Raw genomic sequence first — 24,253 nt, 5'->3', positions numbered from 1 at the left:
TTGATGATCAGGCTGAAAAGTAGCTCACTTCCAATTGTCAATCGGCTATTCCTCTAACTGCCGAAACACAACTTTTAAAACACTCCAAAATTATACAGAACACATCTAGAAATCACATCACTCTTTCCATATTTCCAGCGCCATCTTCAATAATACATAATTAGTCGGCGCGGCTTAGAAAACAACTGCGCATCGCGACGCTCGGTGCGCACGCCGAGCGTTTTTGTCGCGCGACGCTCGCGATGTTTCCGGACGAGCGTTTTGTTTAATAAACGCTGTAATCGGACCAATGGCTCGTGAACGCAGAAGATTTATCGGTCAGCGTAATAAGCTGTATTTAGTATTTAATGTTGAGATAAATATCTAATTGTAAGTTGATCGGTTAACGATAATTCGAAGTTCCAGCGCGTGCGTAGAGCTGATTGTTAAATCAGTACCTATACTCGTAGGCGTTGAGAATTAATTTAATCTAATAGGTACATAATTATTTTAAATACATAGTTATTTTCACTAACAATAAAACCCTCAAACATTCACTAACAATAATACGCAAATAAATGATTTCTATTCTATTCTATTCTATTCATCGGCGGTCTTTAACTTTGTAAAATTAGCTCATATATAAAATTACAAAATCTTGGAAATTTTACCTTCTAGATATCATAACTTACACTTATTTATAACATTATATTTATATGGAAAGGCGCGTTTTAGCGATGCGCCTAAATGAGTGCGTTCACCTCTGCAAATATGGCGAAGATTGGAAACTAAATGAGTATTGATTCAAGTTTCTGAAATCCTTGTCTGAGATGGCTTTCTTAGCAACTAAAGTAATAGTTTGTCCGTTCCTCACAGTTGAATCCATTTTGATAAAGGAGATTGGTCTTGATGATGTAGGTAAAAGTACCCATTCCCAAATAAAGCCTTTGATGAGAGTCAAAATCTTACAACAATTTTTTCTGTTTGTTAAACGGGTTGTGTTTATTGAAACGTATCTTTATTGAACTGCTTAGATATGAGTCACTTTTTAGATAGTTATTCTTAATCAGGTCTTGCCTTGACTGCAGGAGCACGCCCTCTTATAATAGATAGACAGACAGAATAAACTTGTAAGTAAGTAAGCAAATTAATGATTTGGCCAATACTCGTTATGACTCCAAACATGTAAAAAAGACAATTGCTGTTTAATTATTAGCTAAAGTGATTTACCGCCTAATGACATAATCTTCATCTATAGCTAAAAACAGTCGGTCTTTCAGTGAGTCCGAGTGACTTTATTTATGTGCTCGTGCTAACCGACAGTTAGCGCGGTTTAACGTGCCGTAAGGCGTTATTTAACTGTTTGTTAACTTTTTGCGAACTCAGAAACTGATATAGTTAATGCATGTAATAATGTGTAACAATTTGCAATGGAAATTTTCTTACGCCATTGTAGAGTCACGCTATATCCCGTTGACGGTGCATTGTATTCTGAAAACTGTCTCTACTAATATTATAAGAATATTGTTGTGATTTCCATGAAATAAAATCAGATTCCAAAATAGTTAAAGGTCACGTGACTGTTTTTTCAAGGTTTGGAGCTAAAGCTCCTGGTTTTGATTTAAAGCTATCTTTCACACATTATTTTTAAATTACTTTGCGTCGTTGTTTCTATTATAGTCAGGACATGTTAAGCTTCGAACCCAAGGTTACTGGATAAAAAGCTTTTATCTGTCTTACCCTTAAACCAGGTATTAATTTAGGTACTTCTAAGTCGATGAAGCACCTGATGTCGTGCCCTAAGTGCCCGAGCACCTGCACTCAGGAGGATTTGATGAGTGCTGCTGACAACGCCACTCTTGTGGCGGAGTTTTGGGCTGACACTGTGTAGGTTTGTTGTCGACATGAAAAGAAGAAAGAAGAAGGACATATTATACAATGAAATGGAAAGATACATCGAATTCTTAATCAATGTTTATAGTATAGACTTAGTTAAAAGCTGCCACGACATGTGCATAAATTGCGTGGATTTTCATCTCTTCATCTTCCTAATCCATATTCCCCCATCAATATTCAAAACCATGGATTAAACCAAACAATCTCATCGGATCACGTAACCGCACACCATTAGCAACCTGTTAAATAATTTAATATGTAGTATATGTAAATGCAGATAATAATATGTGCAGTTCATTACTCCGGTTAACAGGCTGTGAACAATGTTGTTGGATGGATTGCTCAATATGGCGATGTATAAATTATAATTCTTAATTAATTTAATGACGGGGTGTCCGGTTTATTGGTTCGTGAGTTACCCTCCAGTATATGGCTGTATGAGGTAATAAATACAAACATAACTCTCCTTCTGGCGCAATCGGGTAAAAAGGCTTGGGCATGCAGGTTTCTAGAAACCACCGAAATGTCATATTTTACTTAGGCTGAGTTGGACCACCTAACTTTGCCCGTAACCCAGCCTTCGTCTTATTGTAAGACAATATCGATGTATTTTCTAGCTAGCATATCACTACTTAGTAAGTGATTCTGGTATACTTACCTACTTTTGACAAACTGGCTTCCAACAGTCTTTAAAAGTTGATTGGTCTACTTCTTTTGCTCAACACTGAACTTTGTGTTTTGACACTTGAGAACATTGAACTCTTTTATATGTGTGGAGATGAATATACCTCATCATCATCATCATTTCAGCCATAGAACCTCCACTGCTGAACATAGGCCTCCTCCAATGACTTCCAGATTGACCGGTTGGTAGCGGCCTGCATCCAGCGCCTTCCTGCTACCTTTATGACGTCGTCTGTCCACCATACTATTATGTTGAAGTCCTAATATCTTCCACTAAAATGTAAGGAACCCTTATCTATAGTTTTTCTAGTATCCACACCAGTACTAATCTCGGCCCTATTACATTACACCCGGCTAGACCTGTCGTCACCCGAGCCGGCCGATGCTCATGTCGGACTCAAAATAAAGAAAGCTGTAAGCCATACCGATGGGAAACCGCGCGCGCAGCCAAGTGCTATCATTGCTCTAGGGTTGGCAGTGATCGGCAGACGATGGCAGATAGATAACTGTTTCAAATCTTAAGCTGCGATAGTTGATATTTTGAAACGAAGGATAAAATACTGTTTCGAATTCGTTCGACTGTTGGGCTTACAGTGAATTTCAAGTATTTGTCGGTTTTTGAACCAACCATGTACCTACTTACCATTCGGATTAATTTCAAATCTTATGGACAGTTTAATTATTTCAAAAAGCGCTACTACTCGCACTCGACTTGACAAAAAAAAACTGATGAAATAGGCATTCTATAAGTTCTGTTTTGAACACTCTTGTGTCGTTTATAATTCTCATATCAATTTCAAATTCAATCTGAGATAGCTCTTGATTTTCATACAAATATGACACACGGGACTTATCCTACCTCTTGTTCCCACCACCGCAACTCTAAAAGCTAGTAAGATCAGTGGATTGTTTGCCTGAGAACACAGAAAAACAGACCGACAACAAATCGATTCCTTGCCTCACCACAATCTGTCACCTAAGGTGTAAACCCTGCGCCGTTCCAAGGTATCCCATTACTTGCATGTAGTACATTAATTTGATTGCGAGGAAGCAGAAACCCGTCCAATTCCGGACAAAGCGGCTTCGTCCGGCAACACCATTATTTTTTACCTTTTGCCAAGTAATTCGACCACGTTGCCAACCTTAAGACAGTGGGAGAATTTTCGAGATTCAGACGCCTTTTCTTGATCCATTTCATAAATGTGAGTAGGGACAATTTCCTTGTTGAATGTGATGTGTGACTCACATGTATGGTATGTAAGTTTAGGTCAGTCAAGTTAAATCTACATAATAAAGAACAAAATAAGTAAAAAAATCTCACAGATGCCTATTTACTTAATACCTAAAATATATATGTACTACATTATTCACATTACGTTATCTATCAATCAATATGAGTCAACATCAATCAAAACAAATGAGCGCAAAGTTTCGAACTTGACTCTACCATAAAAATAAATATCTGTTAAAGTCCATCACAGTCACCAACAGTTACTTGTAAGTACTAAGTAAGTGTAGTTCTATAATTTCTTTCATTATTTTATATTCCGTTACACATAGAGCCCACGAGTCAGATAAAATTATCTCTACCATAATCGCCAATTCGTCAAGACGTTTTACTTCCTCTTACAAAAGATAAATCTAAGGGCATTTCAAAACAGCCATTACTCAATTTCAGGTCGAAACGTATACTATAAAATATACTTTAGTATACCATAAAGGGTTACTATAAAAACCTACACATAGAAACAAATAGAATAAGATGGAGCAAGCTCGCAATTAGTTAGACCTTTCGCAGTGTTTCAAACTGAGTGGACACCATTTTAATTCCTTTATAAATCAAACCAAATCAAATCAAAATAGTTTTTATATTTATTACCTACCTAAAAATGTAATTAGTTTATATGAAAACAAGATAAATGTTTATCAGTAAACTTATGGAATAAGCAGAAAATATGACAAAATATAAAAAAACTTCCGACCTCTTATTAAAAAAGATGGCAAAGAAGGTATGGATACACCAGTCAACCGCCCCGGGTGCCAAGCATCAGGGGGTGACACAGGTCGCGCAGATTAGTACTTACTGGCACATCTGCATGGCAAATCTGCGGTCTATGTCATGATACGGGGAGTGGGGGGGTGATTGTCTTTCAATCTTCGAATTGGTAGGTAACCCCAAAATCCTGGGAAGGTACCAGGGGGTGCCATTATTATAGATCATAGAACTTGTGACGGGGGGGGGGAGGCTGTTATCGCCCCGGGTACCAACCCATGCTACGCCCAACCCATGCTACGCCGCCACTGGGATACACTTTCTTCATTTCAACGAACAGGGACTGTTCCTACTCTTGACAGTACATCAGACATTTCTGATGCAAAATAGCCTGTATGATAACGAGATAAGAGCCCACTGTGTTTAGCTTAATATGTCGTCCATACCTCAAGCAAGAGTCCATGCCTTGAGCCTTCTACATATTCCCCGTTTGCGCTAAGGCGTGTCGCAAGCAGTCAAATACATAATGCAGGCTGCATCTCATTGACACAGAAGCTGCGCAGGCGCGGGTAAACAATGTAGCGCTAATGAGCCGCGGGAGCGAGTGCATTTACGACTTATGCTGCTGGGTGTAATGCATTGGATAACATGCTTAAAACACTGAACCTGGACACCCCTTTGTTAAGAATTTAAGACCCAGTCCAACCATAACTGTAATTTTGTAATGAATTTTCACAATATAGGATAGGCATTCGTAAAAATTTTTCTCGCATGCATCATCATCATTCGGTTATTTAGTCTCACACTGCAGGTTAGGGAGGCTAAAACCTCAATTGAATTTTGCCGGATTGGGATCGTGTTTCTGCATCACAAAAAAATTGTCGCCAGCTATCTAGCTTAATGATGAGGGTCTAGTGCTAGTTGCTACTTGTAGTTGTTGCTTCAGCCAATTTTGTTTTCAGCTGATGTCCATTACTGAGCAAAGGCCTTTCCAAAATATTTATACAAAGACCAGTTCTGCGCTACCCGCATCCAGGAGCTTCCCGGGGGGCTCCACGTCCGCGGAAGACGTATTGGTGTGTCCTGGTCGTCTTTAGTACCCGAGGCGCCGACCACTATGCGGCAGAGGGAACGCCCCAGGTTTATAGTGGGTTCAAGCCCCACATAACCTGCCACCCCGGAGGTAGGTATGAAAAGGTCATTTAAAAAAAACAGTACAAATTGTACTATAACACTCAGTGGATTGATGATCTGGGGAAGCACCTTTTTTTGTGAATCTGTTTGTTTTAGATCTACTTAAATACCACGTATTTGTTGGTAGAATATTTTATACTTCTACTCATGGCCATGCCGTTTCTCACACACATCATTAAAACGCCATGCACTCACGTTGTTTGCGCGCGCGCAGCTTCTGTGTCAATGAGATGCAACCTGCATATCCGAGGATTAGCAGACATTTTTGTTAGAGTACTTACCTAGTATTCTACGATTTAATCAATATTTTTCTTTATCTTTTGATGATTTCTCAAAAAATAATAATAAGCTTGAAATCGATTTTTTGATCGCTTCGAATCACAACTAATGTTAAGTGTAAATTGGGAAAGTCATTTTAATTCACTGTTTCAAAATGATAAAAAGCACTTTGTAATTGTATAATGTATAGTTTAGTCATATACTCATTATCGTATAACTACATATTTGTACATAAATCTCGTAAAAAAATCCATATTGCATACATTATTCTCAACAAAGAGCATTGACTTGAATGGAATTTTCTTATTTTCCTATTCAGTAAATATTCCAACCGATAATTTTTCAATACATCACCTATACAATTTGCTCTACGCCTGAAAAAATGCGCACGCGTCGCTTATGTTTAAATGTTATTAAATCATCGCATTATTATCACATACCACGAGGCGTAATAATTGCCAATATTACGCACACTTCGGAAACAATATGCTACATAATACGGTAATTATGTGTTGTATCTTTACTATGAATCAATATCGTACACGCTTCCTACTCTACATAAGACGTGACTTACTATTTGTTTAAAATTTTACGCATGATTTGACACCTAATTTAAATGTTTATCTGTATAATATCAACTTAAACTTAAGTATTATGCACTCCATTGTACCTACATTATTATGCTCTACATCCGTCATCTAGTCGCTAGAGCTTATACAATAAAAGCTCTATACATACAGTACAAGACACTATCTTTCCAAAAACTTAAACTAATCTTTAATAAATTTATTACGTTACTAAATTAAGTAGCGTCTATTTCCCATTAAANATTTGTGACATCGCTAAGATTCTACATCGACATCCGCATCGACAGAGTTAATATAGCATTTTAATGACGTTCATGTTTTCTATGCAATAATTCATGTACTCGTAGCATCGCAAAGAATCAACAAAAAAAACTCCAATTAAGTGGTGATAGTGTGAAAAGTTTTCGTTTACACTTTCACAATATTGAAAAGGAATTATCGAAGAAAATAAATAAAATAAAAATACATGTGCTCAGCGTTTCTATCAAAATGGAAACGAAATTAATTGAGGAATGAAAATCAATTAAAAAAATGAAAAACATGCAGAATCTCTAACAGATTTATTACCAAGTATGTATGGAAAGTGTGTATGATTTTAATTGTAAATGCACTCATTTTTTAAATAAAAATACATTGACTAATGACCATAGAGTGTCGAAGCCGCAAATGCGCTCATCTAGATTTCAAATTAGCATAAATGATTACTAATTTAGTGTTTTAACGCCTTTCGTTAACGAGTGTACCGTACGAGCGGCGTTTTAGCATAATTGAACCGTATTATCTGCGAATTAAGATGCAAAGATGCAATGTTTTTGTGGTTTATTACAATGTAGGTTTGTTGGTAGAGTTCTGTAGTGAAATTAAATGGAGTCCGATAAACTTCATTATCGACAACTTAAACTCGCTAAAAAATACCAAGCCTAAACACAAAACGAAAAATAAGAACTGAAGACACTATTAATAAGTAATGGCTAATAAATTCCGTAGTCATTTCTTTTTTCAGCACCACAATATTGAGCCTTCAGGAGAAGGGAATCTATTACATAATCTAGTTCGTTACAATGCAATTTCAAACAAATTCATACACATTTGTGTTGATCTTAAGCATTATTTTAACCGCAAACGAAAGTGATGGAAAGTGATCATTAGGCTGAAGGTGGAAGTAGCTTACTTCTAAATGCCGAAATACAACATAAAAATCACTCCAAAATTATACAGAACACATCTAGAAATCACATCACTCTTTCCATTTTTCCAGCGCCATCTTCAATAATACATAATTAGTCGGCGCGGCTTAGAAAACAACTGCGCATCGCGGCGCGTGCGCACCGAGCGTTTTTGTCGCGCGACGCTCGCGATGTTTCCGGACGAGCGTTTTGTTTAATAAACGCTGTAATCGGACCAATGGCTCGTGAACGCAGAAGATTTATCGGGCAGCGTAATAAGCTGTATTTAGTATTTAATGTTGAGATAAATATCTAATTGTAAGTTGATCGGTTAACGATAATTCGGAGTTACAGCGCGTGCGTAGAGCTGATTGTTAAATCAGTAAAAGCATTGAGAATTATTTAAATCTAATACATATATTTATTTTATACATAGAGAGAAAGAAAGATACATTTATTACAATGGACATCACACAAATACAGGCAATTACATAGACATGACAGTGGCACATATAATGGAAGAAGAAATAATAAAAACAAGTGTAAACTGAGCAGTGCCACCCATTCACCAACAAGATGCCCACTGCAACGGGACCTCACTCAGCATATGCCGTGACCCACGGTGACGAAGGCCACGGCGCTGGTTTTCAGTGTGCCCCATAGTTATACCATACTTTTAACTTATACTATTAACCATACTAACAATAAACCATCGGCGGTCTTTAACTTTGTAAAATTAGCTCATATAAAATTACAAAATCTTGGAAATTTTACCTTCTAGGTATCATAACTTAGACTTATTATTTATAACATTATATTTATATGGAAAGGCGCGTTTTAGCGATGCGCCTAAATGAGTGCGTTCACCTCTGCAAATATGGCGAAGATTGGAAACTAAATGAGTATTGATTCAAGTTTCTGAAATCCGTGTCTGCGTGCTTTCTTAGCAACTAAAGTAATCGTTTGTCTGTTCCTCACAGCTGAACCCATTTTGATGATACTAGTCCTTAAGTTACAAATGTAGGTTAAAATACCTATCCTCAAATAAAGCCTTTGAAGAGAGTCAAAATCTTGTTACTTTTTTTTCTGCTTGCTGAACAGCTTGTATTGGAAACATCTCTTTATTGATCTGTATAAAGTTAAGAGTCGCTTTTTAGACAGTTATTGATCATCAGGCCCTTGCCTTCACTGCACGAGCACGCCCTCTTATATAAGAAACAAATGGAGGATTTGGCTAATAATCGTTATAACTTCTAAATGCTTTCTTCTAAACATGAAAAAAGGGCTAAAAGTTTACTATGGGCGACATAAGAAGGCTCAAGGTCACCCAAAGGGCGATGGAGCGTGCTATGCTCGGTTTCCCTGTGTGATCGAATCAGAAATGAGGAGATCTGTAGGAGAACCAGAGTGACTGATAAAGCCCGCAGAATAGCTAAAAAAACACATTTACTGTTTAATTATTGCTAAAGTGATTTAACGCCTCATGACATAATCTTCATCTATAGCTAAAAACAGTCCGTCTGTCAGTGAGTCCGAGTGACTTTATTTATGTGCTCGTGCTAACCGACAGTTAGCGCGGTTTAACGTGCCGTAAGGCATTATTTAACTGTTTGTTAACTTTTTGCGAACTCAGAAACTGATATAGTTTATGCATGTAATAATGTGTAACAATTTGCAATGGAAATTTTCTTACGTCATTGTAGAGTCACGCTATATCCCGTTGACGGTGCATTGTATTCTGAAAACTGTCTCTACTAATATTATAATGAGGTCTTCTGGTGTTTTGAGTGTCAGACATCATAAAACACCAGAAATAGTTAAAATCCCAACGGTTTCTTATATTTCAGTCTAGCTTAGACCTAGAGCTTCTGGTTTTGATTCTCAGCTATGTGTCATACATTTATTGTTTTAATACTTATCGTAATTTTTTTCAGTTTCGTCAGAACATTGCAGCCTTCGAACCTAAGACTTCTGGATGAAAAGCTTTTATCGGTCTCACCCCTAAACTAGACGACTTGATTTATTTGTTTAAGGACAGCTGACAAGACACAATCAAATGGAAAGATACATCGAATTCTTAATCAATGTTTATAGTATAGACTTAGTTAAAAGCTGCCACGACATGTGCATAAATTGCGTGGATTTTCATCTCATAATCCATATTCCCCCATCAATATTCAAAACCATGGATTAAACCAAACAAGCTCATCGGATCGCGTAACCGCACACCATTAGCAACCTGTTAAATAATTTAATATGTAGTATATGTAAATGCAGATAATAATATGTGCAGTTCATTACGCCGGTTAACAGGCTGTGAACAATGTTGTTGGATGGATTGCTCAATATGGCGATGTATAAATTATAATTCTTAGTTAATTTAATGACGGGGTGTCCGGTTTATTGGTTCGTGAGTTACCTACCCACCAGTATATGGCTGTATGAGGTAATAAATACTAACATAACCCTCCTTCTGGCGCAGTCGGGTAAAACGGCGTGAGCGTGCAGGGTTTAGGAACCACCGAAACTTTTACTAAAGTTTTTTAGTCTTATTAAAAGACAATAATATGTAGTTGTATTTTCTACTTACCTACTTTTGACAAGCTGGCTGCCAACAGTCTGTACTTCTTCTTCTGCTTAGCACTAACTTTACTCTCGTCACTGAACTGTGTGCTTTAATACTCGAGAACATTGAACTCTTTTATATGTGTGGAGATGAATATAGTTACCTCATCATCATCATCATTTCAGCCACAGGACGTCCACTGCTGAACATAGGCCTCTCCCAATAATTTCCAGATTGACCGGTATAGTAGCGGCCTGCATCCAGCGCCTTCCTGCTACCTTTGTGACGTCGTCTGTCCACCATATTATTATGTTGAAGTCCTAACATCCTCCACTAAAATGTAAGGAACCCCAATCTATAGCTTTTCTAGCCTCCAGTACTAATCTCGGCCCTATTACATTACACCCGGCTGGACCTGTCGTCACCCGAGCCGGCCGATGCTCATGTCGGACTCAAAATAAAGAAAGCTGTAAGCCATACCGATGGGAAACCGCGCGCGCAGCCAAGTGCTATCATTGCTCTAGGGTTGGCAGTGATTGGCAGACGATGGCAGATAGATAAACTGTATCAAATCTTATGGAGCTGTGATAGATGATATTTTGAAACGAAGGATAAAATACTGTTTCGAATTCGTTTGACTGTAGGGCTTACAGTGGATTTCAAATACGTAGCGTACTTAGTGAGGTTTCTGAACCTACCAAGTAACTAATTCGCATTCATTTCAAATCTTAAATACATTTTGATTATTTCAAATGCGCTACGACTTGCACTCGACTTGAAAAAAAATACTGATGAAATAGGCATTCTATAAGTTCTGTTTTGAATACTCTTGTGTCGTTTATAATTATCTTATCAATTTCAAACTCAATCTGAGATAATTATAGCTCTTGGTATTAATACAAATAAGACACACGAGACGTATCCTACCTACCAACCTAGTCTTTCCTACCATCGCAATTCCTGTAATATCAGGCTTTATTATCCTGTAATATCTGTAGATATCCTGTAATATCAAGAGAACACAGAAAAACAGATCGACAACAAATCGATTCCTTGCCTCACCACAATCTGTCACCTAAGGTGTAAACCCTGCGCCGTTCCAAGGTATCCCATTACTTGCATGTAGTACATTAATTTGATTGCGAGGAAGCAGAAACCCGTCCAATTCCGGACAAAGCGGCTTCGTCCGGCAACACCATTATTTTTTACCTTTTGCCAAGTAATTCGACCACGTTGCCAACCTTAAGACAGTGGGAGAATTTTCGAGATTCAGGCCCCTTTTCTTGTTCACTTCATTTATATACTTAACAATTTCCTTGTCGAATGTGACTCACATGTATGGTATGTTTAGGTCAGTCAAGTTCGAGTCGAGTACATAATAATAATGAAGAACAAAATAAGCAAAAAGCCTCACGCATTATTACCTGTAATATCATGTATCACATTTTATTTATTATCAATCAATCAATTTTACAAATAGGCGCAAAGTTTCGGAGATTACACTATACCATAAAAATAATTATCTATTTATCTCTCTTCATAGTATAGGAGAATCTCCTTATTTTCATTATTGCACATTCCGTTACACAGACATAGTAGATTCCAACCATTACATCTTAGAGCCCACGAGTCTGATAAAATTATCGCCAAGTCGTCAAGACGTTTTACTTCCTCTTACAAAAGATAAATCTAAGGGCATTTCAAAACGGCCAGTACACAATTTCAGGTCAAAACTTATACTATAAAATATACTTTAGTATACCATAAAGGGTTACTATAAAAACCTACACATAGAAACAAATAGAATAAGATGGAGTAAGCTCGCATTAGACCTTTCGCAGTGGTTCAAACTGAGTGGACACCAATTTTTGTTCCTTTATGTAACTAATTTGTAAAGTTCCTTTATGTATAATACGTACAAATTACAAAATATGAAAAAAAAAAACGATTTCTGATTAATAAAGGTTGCAAAGAAGGTTTGGGTACACTTTCTTTATTTCAACGAACAGGGACTGTTCCTACTCTTGACAGTACATCAGACATTTCTGATGCAAAATAGCCTGTATAACAACGAGATAAAAGCCCACTGTGTTTAGCTTAATATGTCGTCCATACCTCAAGCAAGAGTCCATGCCTTGAGCCTTCTACATATTCCCCGTTTGCGCTAAGGCGTGTCGCAAGCAGTCAAATACATAATGCAGGCTGCATCTCATTGACACAGAAGCTGCGCAGGCGCGGGTAAACAATGTAGCGCTAATGAGCCGCGGGAGCGAGTGCATTTACGACTTGTGCTGCTGGGTGTAATTCATTGGATAACATGTTTAAAACACTGGACCTTTGTTAAGAATTTAAGACCCAGTCCAATCATACTAATTTTTTTATGAATTTACACAATGTATAGGCATTCGTACAACTTGTTCTCGCATACATTATCGTCGTCAGGTTATTTAGTCTTAGACTGCAGGTTAGGGAGGCTAAAACCTCAATTGAATTTTGCCGGATTAGGATCGTGTTTCTGCATCACAAAAAAATTGTCGCCAGCTATCTAGCTTAATGATGAGGGTCTAGTGCTAGTTGCTACTGTAGCTGTTGCTTCAGCCAATTTTGTTTTCAGCTGATGTCCATTGCTGAACAAAGGCCTTCCCCAAAGATTTCCATAACGACCTGTCCTACGCTCTCCGCATCCAGGAGCTTCCCGGGGGGCTCCACGTCCGTGGAAGACGTATTGGTGTGTCCTGGTCATCTTTAGTACCCAAGACGCAGACCACTATGCGGCAGAGAGAACACCCCAGGTTTATAGTGGGTTCAAGCCCCACATAACCTGCCACCCCGGAGGTAGGTATGAAAAGGTCATTTAAAAAAAACACTACAAATTGTACTATAACACTCAGTGGATTGATGATCTGGGGAAGCACCTTTTTTTGTGAATCTGTTTGTTTTAGATCTACTTAAATACCACGTATTTGTTGGTAGAATATTTTATACTTCTACTCATGGCCATGCCGTTTCTCACACACATCATTAAAACGCCATGCACTCACGTTGTTTGCGCGCGCGCAGCTTCTGTGTCAATGAGATGCAACCTGCATATCCGAGGATTTGTAGATATTTTTGTTACAGTACCTAGTATTCTACGATTTAATAAATATTTTTCTTTCTCTTTTGATGACCTCTCAAAAAATAATAATATTCTAGAAATCGATTTAAAATCGCTTCGAATCACAGCTGATATTAAGTGTTAAGAAATTCATTTAATTCACTGTTTCAAAATGATAAAAAAAGCACTTTTGTAATAAATCATACTATAATGTATAGTTTAGTCATATATTCATTATCGTATAACTACGTATTTGTAGGTACATAAATCTCGTAAAAATTTCCATACCGCATACATTATTCTCAATTCTCAAAAGAGCATTGACTTGAATGGAATTTTCTTATTTTCATATTCAGTAATAATTCAACCGATAATTTTTCAATACATCACCTATACAATTTGCTCTACGCCTGAAAAAAGCGCACGCGTCGCTTATGTTTAAATGTTATTAAATCATCGCATTATTATCACATACCACGAGGCGTAATAATTACCAATATTACGCACACTTCGGAAACATTATGCTACATAATACGGTAATTATGTGTTGTATCTTTACTATGAATCAATATCGTACATGCTTCCTACTCTACATAAGTGATTTACTATTTGTTCAAAACTTTACGCATGATTTGACACCTAATTTAAATGTTTCTCTGTATAATATTAACTTAAACTTAAGTATTATGTACTCCATTGTACACTAGTCGCTAGAGCTTATACAATAAAAGCTCTATACATACAGTACAAGAAACTATCTTTCCAAAAACTTAAACTAATCTTTAATAAATTAAGTAGCGTCTATTTCCAAGGTTTCTCTTTCCAAAAACTTAAACTAATCTTTATTAAGTAGCGTCTATTTTCCATTAAATAAANCCATTAAATAATTCTACAACATTAAACATTTCAAGCTAAATTACTGCAACACACGATAAGGGGCGATAAGAGCCAGCAAACAGCTATTAATAAGGCAAAACCGCGAATACCATAATAAACATAGCAAATTAACAACAACATATTCATTTGCTATCAGTTACAACATAAATTGCTGCAATCTGGACGCGTCTATGTATAGAATAGGTGAGACTGTCCGACACTGTTTCTATAGATACCAATAAATGTAGTTGAATTTATATTTTACCGTTTTAATATAAATTGCCGAGGTTTATTTATAAACGAGATTTACATTATTGGCCTTTTATTTCTAGAAAACACAACAAAAGTTCTTGAGCTTTTCTCTCTTTGTCATCTCTAACTCTGTAACAGTAATATAGGATACAAGTATCAATTGTTACTTGTATCCTATATTTACACTTGATTGATAGAGAGATTGGTACACAAATACCGTCCTCATGTCTTAATGTTAGAGCACTGTGTATTTCTATAAGACTTGAGCCACTTTTAGACCTTTGTTAAATTAACAAAATCATACAAAGTAACATTGAAGATCCTCTTAATTCAGAAATCATTATTTTCTATCCGTGTTATTTTTCTACGTCACTACTTCGCTCCGTGAAGTTTTCGTGAGATCAGAATCTCTTAAATCAAGACTATTTGGTCAAGCTACTGGGCTATCTGATCATGGCATCTTAATACAAAGTAAGAAAACTTAATTAAATCAATTTCCACTACAAAGTAAGATAATTATTTTCTTGAATTCAAGAGTACACTAACTTGACTCCTAAACGATTATCCAACTTAACGGTTACGCAGTTAGGCCTCCGATAAGGACTAAGTGGTAACTAGTAGATGTGATAACATCCGGTCTACATCCGTGTAGGCCCTTAGGGTGTGGTCTCTACATTAGCGGAGCATGCTTGTAAAAGCAAAGAGAATAGTAGACAGCCTGTGCGTGTGTCTAGTAGATTATGTAGACTACCTACTATGCCATAGGTCGGAGGTTCAATCCCCTCACATCGTTCTAAATATATAAAAGGAAAAACTGACTGACTTAGTGACATATCAACGCACAGCCTAAACTGCTAAACGTAGGCACTTGAAATTTAGAAGGGACGTAGCTTAGGTACCGTAGACGTGCACTAAGAAAGGAATTCCCGAAATTCCCACGAGAACGGGAATTAGCGGGAAAATCCTTTTGTATGAAAAATCTAAACCGCTTAAGTTAGACGCTTGAAATTTGGCATGCAGGTACCTTAGTAAACTTAAAGCTTAGTTACAATAGGATATTGCAAAATTCCCACGGGAACGGGAGTTAGCGGGAAAAAACATTTGTATTGAAAATTTTCCTGTGGCAACACTACCGCTAACAGCTGATTTGAACTTGTCCCAATTTATTTACTGATTTTTATTTAATTTAATATCATAAAAGGTCTCTAAACTCATCACTGTTACTGTTTTATGTAATTATAAGTGAAATAACGTTTAAATCTGTGTATTGCATTGTGTTTATGGTGCAAATTNTCCAACAGGGGTCATCGCTGTTTCAAAATGCACTCCCAAAATGAACTAAAGAAAATCCGCACTTCACGTCCGTATGTCACTGTCCATACACAATTTTCTGAAAAGTTCGTTCAAAATTTTCGAATTTCGAAAAATAGAACAGTTTAAAAAATTCAAATTTGAATTAGGAATGTCAAATTCGAAATGGCGTTCAAAATTTGAATTCAGAATGTTCGAAATTGCGTCAAACAATTTCGTATTCTGGATTCGGTTTGCGGTGCGCGCGCGTGGCTTCGGCGGCGGTCGCGTGAGCTCTGTGCCTTGACAGACAATAGGCGGTGAACTAATCGTACAGGTTCTTCTGACAACAGGTGGGAGCCCTACGAGGTCGGGGTTAGTTGCAGTTGTTACATAGGTTTGAAGATGTCATCTAGCATGTTACTTACATTATGTAAGATAATGGGACGCGTCGTCCATAAAAGGGTGATAAAGTTGTGAAACAATAATATAATCAGTTTTATACATCACTTTAATGAATAAACCATGTCTGAAATCCCCTGGATGTAATTATGTATAGCACGTAAACATTTAATTTTATTGCAAAAAAGCACCTTTTACAACTTAGATACAATGTCATAGTGTTTTCTTGATGTGCTCTGATCTCTACATTACGATGTTTCAAAAATCTAAATCAAAATTATCTTTATTTGTTTAGACTAATTAAATTAGTACTTACAAATCGTCAAATGCTCTTAAGGAGCCCATAAATGTCTCATTATTTTTTTGCCCTACCAGAAGATAACTAGATCCTACGTAAGACATGTGCTCTAGAAACGTTTTATTCGACTCACAACAACATTTGCTGAAGTCGAATTTTTCCAACCCAAGTACTGGGTTCGATGCCCAGTCGAGCACCTAATGGGACAAAACCTATTGGTTTAGACGTTGTACGTTTTAATTGAACTGCCACGTTGGAGAGAAGAGGAATAGTAGCAACAATGTAAAGGGGATAACTTTTCCCTGCATAACACGACAGAAACTAATATTGAAACACGCGAGATTCTTTATGAAGTTTTAAGATTAAGACAAACATTACTGTGGATTGCACATACTTTCATCAACTGTAAATTGAATTTATTCAAAATTAATACTGAATTGTGACGTTTTCTCGTAATACTTATTGTGTGCGCAATAATAAATAGTGGTGCAGTACCTAATAAAATACTAGGTATGGCTTAATCCCAAATCAATAGATAAAATCAATATAAAACCTTATAAAGTCCTACAGCCCACTATTATGCAATGCCAAGAACGTCAAATCTTCATGAAGGGGCATTAGTACCATACTCACAGTTCGTATTAGATAGGTACTTGAAAGTATTACTCATCAATTAAAAATAAGAGAACGATCTCTATTAAATACATGACTAGATACAATAGACAAACTATTGATTTACTCTATCATATTCATGGGAAAAATCGATGTTACGTCACGCATTCCATGTCATAATTTTACCGATCCACGCAACCGTCGATACATCGAGAAACACTTTAGCGGCCATGCCTCACCCTATATGGTTTTATTACGATACCACATCCGCGCGTGCGCACCCACAGGATGTGTGCAATAACACAAAGTATCTAACCCTTATTGCTTAAGATACAGAGTCTAGATTACAATAGCTGGTAAATTGGGAAGGCTATGTCACCCTTATGTCGTCTTGTCACATATTTCCTTGGTGATATTATTATGGGCAAGAAATATGTTGAATGCGTGGCAGTTTTGTTTTATTCGCGGTTATCAGATGGAATGTTATGGATGGAATAAGCTTAAACTAGGTACATACATTATTTTAGTAAGCTAAATTATGCAATTTGTCTAAAGTTAGCTTCTGCCCTCCGCTTCTCTCTTGTCTTGATAGGGTTTTGATCTAATATGGAATCAAAAACATGGTTGTGAACTTATAATTAACTACTCTGAAACATTTTTAACGATACAGTTAGGTTACTACTTTCACAACCATAGTATTGTTTAGTATAAAGACCTCAAACTCATAAACAAAAATACCTGTCACAAACTTATCATAAAATAACGTTCCACAACTGTTTATAATCATTGTTGCTCAAATATAGTCAGCACTCCGTCATAAATATGAGCATTCTGATTTATACAATGTCCGTTTTATTGGGCTATTATTTATAGGACCCATAAATTGTGCCATGGACCGTGGGCGTTTAGTACTATAATTAGGCTGGTATGCTTAAATTGCACTTTGACAAGATAGTAAGTATTTTGTAATGAGTAAGCGCTTGACACTTAACAGTGGTTGATATTTGACAATAATAATAACTATTAACCCGGCTTAACAATCGGGGTCCTTGACTTAATATCCTATGTCCCCTAGGAGGCATAGCCATAGGGCAGAGGGCGTCCACAACAGTCCTCCATCGCGTTCGATCTGAGCTTCGCGTTTGATCTCGTTACAAGTCTTGCCGATTTTCTTCACCTCTTCTGCTACAGTGCGCCGCCAAGTTTGTTTGGGGCGACCACGTTTGCTTTTTCCTAGGAGGTTCCAATCTAGTGCCAGCTTGGGGATGTGATCGGGGAAAACAATGGGGGTAAGGTTACAATAATTCGCATAGAGCTGAAAATGTATACGAATGGAACACCATTATAAACGGATGGAGACTTTTCACATGCCCCCATTATGAATTATTGTAACCTTGCATAATATCTTTTTTTTTTCTTTTTTTTTTGTTATTTCTTTGTTATTTAAATGCTGTGCCTGGCTCTAATCGGAGTTCAGACTTAATATTGTGCTATGTTGTTGTGTTAATTGTATTGTTATTGTTTGTTCTCTGTAGCTGTGCCTTATATAAATAAATAAATAAATAAATATCTACATATATTGGCCGAGCTTATATAGGGTGACAGGGAAACTTTCTCTATCACCCTTTGAGTGCCTAAAATATGCATTCACTGTAAAAGACTTCAGAGTGCTTTCACGATGTAAATCTGTACAGCTTTTTCTTATTTTATTTGTAGAGCTTTAAGAAAGCTCATGTTATGCGGGACACAAGTGGTATGATTACTTTCAAGTACTTTCTCTGCACATATTTTATTGATTAAGGTCAATCAATATGTTTTATTTTATTTGTAAGTGAAATAAATATGTACTATATTCAGATTATTCAGTCTTTAGCACCAAACTGCCGGATATATCGCTATGTACTGTGTCATGACACTGTGTGTGACATGACAAATGTCACTGTCATTCCATTTTAACCATTTATGCGAATTCATAAAATTACACGGCACAAAACAAAGTGTAAAGGACAATTTGAAAAATGGCAGACATTTTGAACCGTTACGTATCCGCATACTCGGCTAAACGCGCTGCACTCTTGCGCAACAAAAAAGTCAGCCGCAAGGCCGAATGCACCAAACGCAGTCGCCGCATGCGCTGGCTGTCCAGCGTTTCTGTAAATGGCTACGACTATTTTAGATTTTATTCAGATATANACTAACCTAGCTACGCGGCCGATGTTCGTTTCTGGGCATATCGCGGAGACACGCGCCACGCCCCCGTTTCACATCTATTCCCTTCTATGATCTGAGGTAGGGCCCAAAAGATAAGGAGACATGTAAAGTGCCCCATAAGGGCTACCTTTTTCTTTTTTTATTATTTTCTATTGACGTTCATAAGTGCCACTTGTGGTCTAAACTGAATAAATATTTTTTGATTTTGATTTTTGATTTTGATTTTGTATGAAAAAATCTAAACCGCGTAAGATAGATGAAGGGAGTAAAACGGGATCCACGCGTACGAAGTCGCGGGCGGCCGCTAGGCTGGTATAGTTGCTTTGCTCGAAGCTTTGCTTAGATGGCGCAGTGTAAAAATTACCAAAACATTTTTTTATATCTTAGTTACTCAATCACCATACAGGATTTCTATTATTTTGTCCTAGTTCACTTTCGTTATTATGCCGTTAAAGTTTAAATCCGTCTCAACCATCATCAAGTCTATGTCTTCTCTCTTCAAACTTTCATATCCCCCTAACACCCCAAAAGTATTATGCCTTCTGCCAGGTCTCATCCATCTATTATACTTACCTACCACAGATAACATTTACCAAAATTTAACATTTGGTATACCAAAAGCCCATCAAAATTAGTTGTAAGTACGTTTTAGGCATGAAAACGCAAGAAATAAACAGTTTCTGCGACATTACATACTATTTATACAGTATTTATAGATCGTATAAATAAAATGGCGTGCTAAGATTGTATATAGCCTTTTCATAATTAGGCTGAATGGTAATTACGGGTAATGGCACCGATATTTCTCAGCTGCGCGTATCCGGGCGTTCGTCAACTCGGCCGGTTTGGCGTCAACCCGATTCATTATGTCGGCTAGGGCTGCCAGAGCGGGAAAACTTTTATAATATAATCTCGTTTTAGGCAAATGACGTCCACTGCTGGACAAAGGTCTCCCCCAAGAATTTCCACGACGACCGGTCCTACGTCGTAATATGTATATTATTGCCAGTTGCACTTTACTGATGTTATTTTTTAATTTACAAAGAGTTAGACTCTGTGCAAAGCCACCGACTATAGCAACGGTAGGTGGCTGGTAACAAACATGTTTACATGGTTTTAACACGTTTTGTATTCGCGGCACACGTGTGGTGTACATTCGTTTTCAGTAAGTTGGCTTTTAAAGGTAGATCAAAGACAATCAGGCAACATAAATCTTACTACTTCATGTCATGATTGATATTCTTTTACAATATTTACAGTAAAACACAAATATTTTTTACGCATACTCATACGTTAATTCTATTGAAACTGAGAACAATGGATCTCAAAAGTGACATGCCTTTCTAGCCTCTGTAAATTCCTTAATGAACTTAGTAAAGCATGACCTCTGTCAACCCTGAACGAACTTAAGTACGACAAATGCCCCGTTAGCGCGGTAATTGTATCTTCCTCGGAAACCAGTCGGCTCGAGACTGCGCCCGCGACTATGACTATGTAAAGCAATATGCAANATTTTTGGCATCAGTATCGATCACTAATCACCCCCTGATAGTTATTTTGAAAATATATTTCATGTACAGAATTGACCTCTCTACAGATTTATTATAAGTATAGATGAAGAAGTACAAAGGAGTATTTATGTACGAACCAAATAAATTTGTCTTTTTCTTTCTTTATTTCAAAGAGCTTAGGTTAACGGGCCGCGAACTAGTCACCGCTGGCTGGCGACAAGCATGTTTACATGATTTTAATAACACGTTTTTCCGCACACATGTGGCGTCCATTCGTTTTCAGTAAGTTGGCTTTTAAAGGTAGATCAACCATAATCCGGGCATCTTCAAGGCGAGAGTGAATAGGCACTTACTGGGCAGATATGTACCATCCTAGACTGCATCCCACTTAGCATCAGGTGCGATTTTGGTCAAATACCTGCCTTGTTATGCATAAAAAAAAAGATCAGAGACAATCAGGCAACATAAATCTTACTACTTCATGTCATGATTGATATTCTTTTAAAATATTTACAGTAAAACACAAATATTTTTTACGCATACTCATACGTTAATTCTATTGAAACTGAGAACAATGGATCTCAAACGCGACATACCTCTCTAGCCTCTGTTATTCCTTAATGAACTTAGTAAAAGCATGACCTCTGTCAACCCTGAACGAACTTAAGTACGACAAATGCCCCGTTAGCGCGGTAATTGTATCTTCCTCGGAAACCAGTCGGCTCGAGACTGCGCCCGCGACTATGACTATGTAAAGCAATATGCAAGGTCTAGGCAGGCTCAAAAATGCTGAAAAACGCTATCTAGCTTGTGTACTGAACATGGAAAAGACGAGGGTGCAAGCTTCGAGTAACGTTTATAAGGACACGGCATGGACGTGTTACTCTTCGTCGAAAAGCGAGCATGGCCATAAACTGTTCTGATTTTCGAAATGAAAAGCATGTTCTGTAAAGTTCAGTGCGTCGTATTTATACATTTTTACCGACTGAAAAATGCATTTTTTTAAAAGTCAAATGTAACTGACTTTCTGGGCAATGGCCAGTATGGTTAATACTACATTTTCAGTATCTAATTCTAGTTTAGCATTGAATGGAACTTAAAAATCTTCAAACTCTATTTTACACTCACCTCCAAGACTACTAATCCTTCATTAGTTCCTGGTTTTACAGGAGTTGCAGTGGTGGAAATAAGGGACGTGGGACAGGAAAAGACCCATACCCCTACTGTCAATGTCGAACTTTTACTTCTCAAACTGGTACAGGGATATCGGTGAAGGTGCGAAGTAGCCTTGTAGCCTTGAAGGAAGCCAACTAAAAACCAGTGCCGGTAGATTATGCTCTGATATCTTGATTAATGCGGCCGGGAGCTTGATTGGCACTGGGCTGTATGGATGACCGGCACATCAACGGAAATACTGTATCATCTTTTATGTGATTTTAAACTTAGGTGTGCCATGCATTGCAACAAAATTGTGCGTACTTGTGTCTTGTACCCATGTGCTTGATTGTATCAAAAGGTTAGTAAGTATTTTTTCAGTGTTTTTTCTCTTTTTTGTGTACAATTTTTTTTCGAAATAAAATTAATATATTCTTTTCTAATTCCGAAAGCTTTTTGAGACTTTAGTCACTTCAAAGTACTGTGACCACAGACTACCCACCAATCTGCAATCGAACTTTAATTATAAATCATACCTATGAGATCTCAAGTGTTCTGAACAGAATGTGCATTAAGGTGCTTTAAAACATAATGTACCTAAGTGTAAAATATTTCAGTAATTTTATAGAATTCCGGCTCCAAAAGGTCTACGAATAAAATTAATAAAACTATGAATTTGTAACTCTTTCTAGTTAATACAATTTTAATAGCTATAATCCTTTGCCGCATTTTTTGACATCTAATGACTATTTAACACCTTAAACATCAACAAGCTAACGAGTTTATTAACCTAAGCGATAAAATAACTCAATCTGAGTTAGTTAAGACAACTCTGTGTAAACTACTTTAAAATACTCAATTAGAATCGAATTAGAACAAATAGCCAACCATTTGGTTGCAACTATATTTTCTTTAAACTGCAACTCCTTTGTAGCCAGGATTTTAAGCTTGACCGTCAATAAAAACCCAACCAGTGAAGGTCAAGTTTCTCAACATCACATAAAAATTTCAATATCTTTAAACTATGCAACATAGTCAAGTTCCTGAGGATACAGACAAACAACACAAAAACTACGAGTCAAACAATATCATACATGCATGTCATACAATTCCATACAATCCCATACAAACACTTCCAACACCTTAAAAATACTGGACGCCACAATGGGGACGCGCGCGGAATATCAATGGCGAAGAAATGAGACGCAAGCGCCTGCGCATCCCATTCTCAATGTTTATGACCCGCAGCTACAAAGCCATCTTAGTTTCATGCTAGATCATGTTTAGGTCGTTATTTATAAGTCTTCGATTAAAATTTTGTTCATCAATATCGGCAGGTTATAGCGGACTCTATTACTGTTACTGTATTACCTATAACTGGCACAATAAATGATTGATTGAATAATATTATCCAACACAAGTTTAAATTGTCACTAGGAAAATTTTATGGATGAAATAGGTAGTACGTAAACAATTATACTTATAGGTTAAATGTCACAAGAGAATTATGAGAAAGCATAAAAATTATCATAATTTCTATTCCGACTATTTTTAGAAATGTNTTGATTGATTTATTCAATAATATTATCTAACACAAGTTTAATTTGACACTAGGTAAAGCTTATGGATGAAATAGATAGTACAGTAAATAAAGCTACTTATAGGTAAAATGTCGCAAGAAAATTACTTATGAGAAAAAAATCAAAATTATCATAATTTCTTTGCCGACTATTTTTGGAGTTATGTATTTCACAAATTACTAGTTACAAAAAGCCTTGGCTATTTATAGCTCTTACAAAAATAGAGTCTAATTATAAATAAGTGTCAAAACCACTCATACATCCATACAAAATCAATTAACAAACGCACGCTAACTCACCTGTTCACTTTGAACAACAGTCCGACAGGGGTCATCGCTGTTTCAAAACGCACTCTCCCAAAATGAACTCAAGAAAATCCGCACTTCACGTCCGTATGTCACTGTCCATACACAATTTTCTTAAAAGTTCGTTCAAACTTTCGAATTTCGAAAAATAGAACAGTTTACAAAATTCAAATTTGAATTAGGAATGTCAAATTCGAAATGGCGTTTCAAAATTGAATTCAGAATGTTCGGAATTGCGTCAAACAATTTCGTATTCTGGATTCGGTTTGCGGTGCGCGCGCGTGGCGTCGACGGCGGTCGCGTGAGCTCTGTGCCTTGAC

General features: G+C 37.0%; 1 protein-coding gene across 1 annotated transcript in view; it reads right to left on the bottom strand.

Moving 5' to 3' along the window:
* Nucleotides 1–24,034, bottom strand: part of Traf4 (TNF receptor associated factor 4) — a 110,782-nt gene extending 86,748 nt beyond the window's left edge. Inside the window, exon 1 of the mRNA XM_028312210.1 lies at nucleotides 23,928–24,034. Within this exon, the coding sequence (XP_028168011.1) occupies nucleotides 23,928–23,962 (35 nt within the window). The 5' untranslated portion in view covers nucleotides 23,963–24,034. The remainder of the gene's footprint in view (nucleotides 1–23,927) is intronic.
* Nucleotides 24,035–24,253: the final 219 nt, after the last annotated feature.

This window comes from Ostrinia furnacalis, unplaced genomic scaffold, assembly GCF_004193835.3.
Source record: "Ostrinia furnacalis isolate ACB-3 unplaced genomic scaffold, ASM419383v2 OfSCF3837, whole genome shotgun sequence".
Classification (NCBI taxonomy): domain Eukaryota; kingdom Metazoa; phylum Arthropoda; class Insecta; order Lepidoptera; family Crambidae; genus Ostrinia; species Ostrinia furnacalis.
This window is presented reverse-complemented; position numbering and strand designations above follow the sequence as displayed.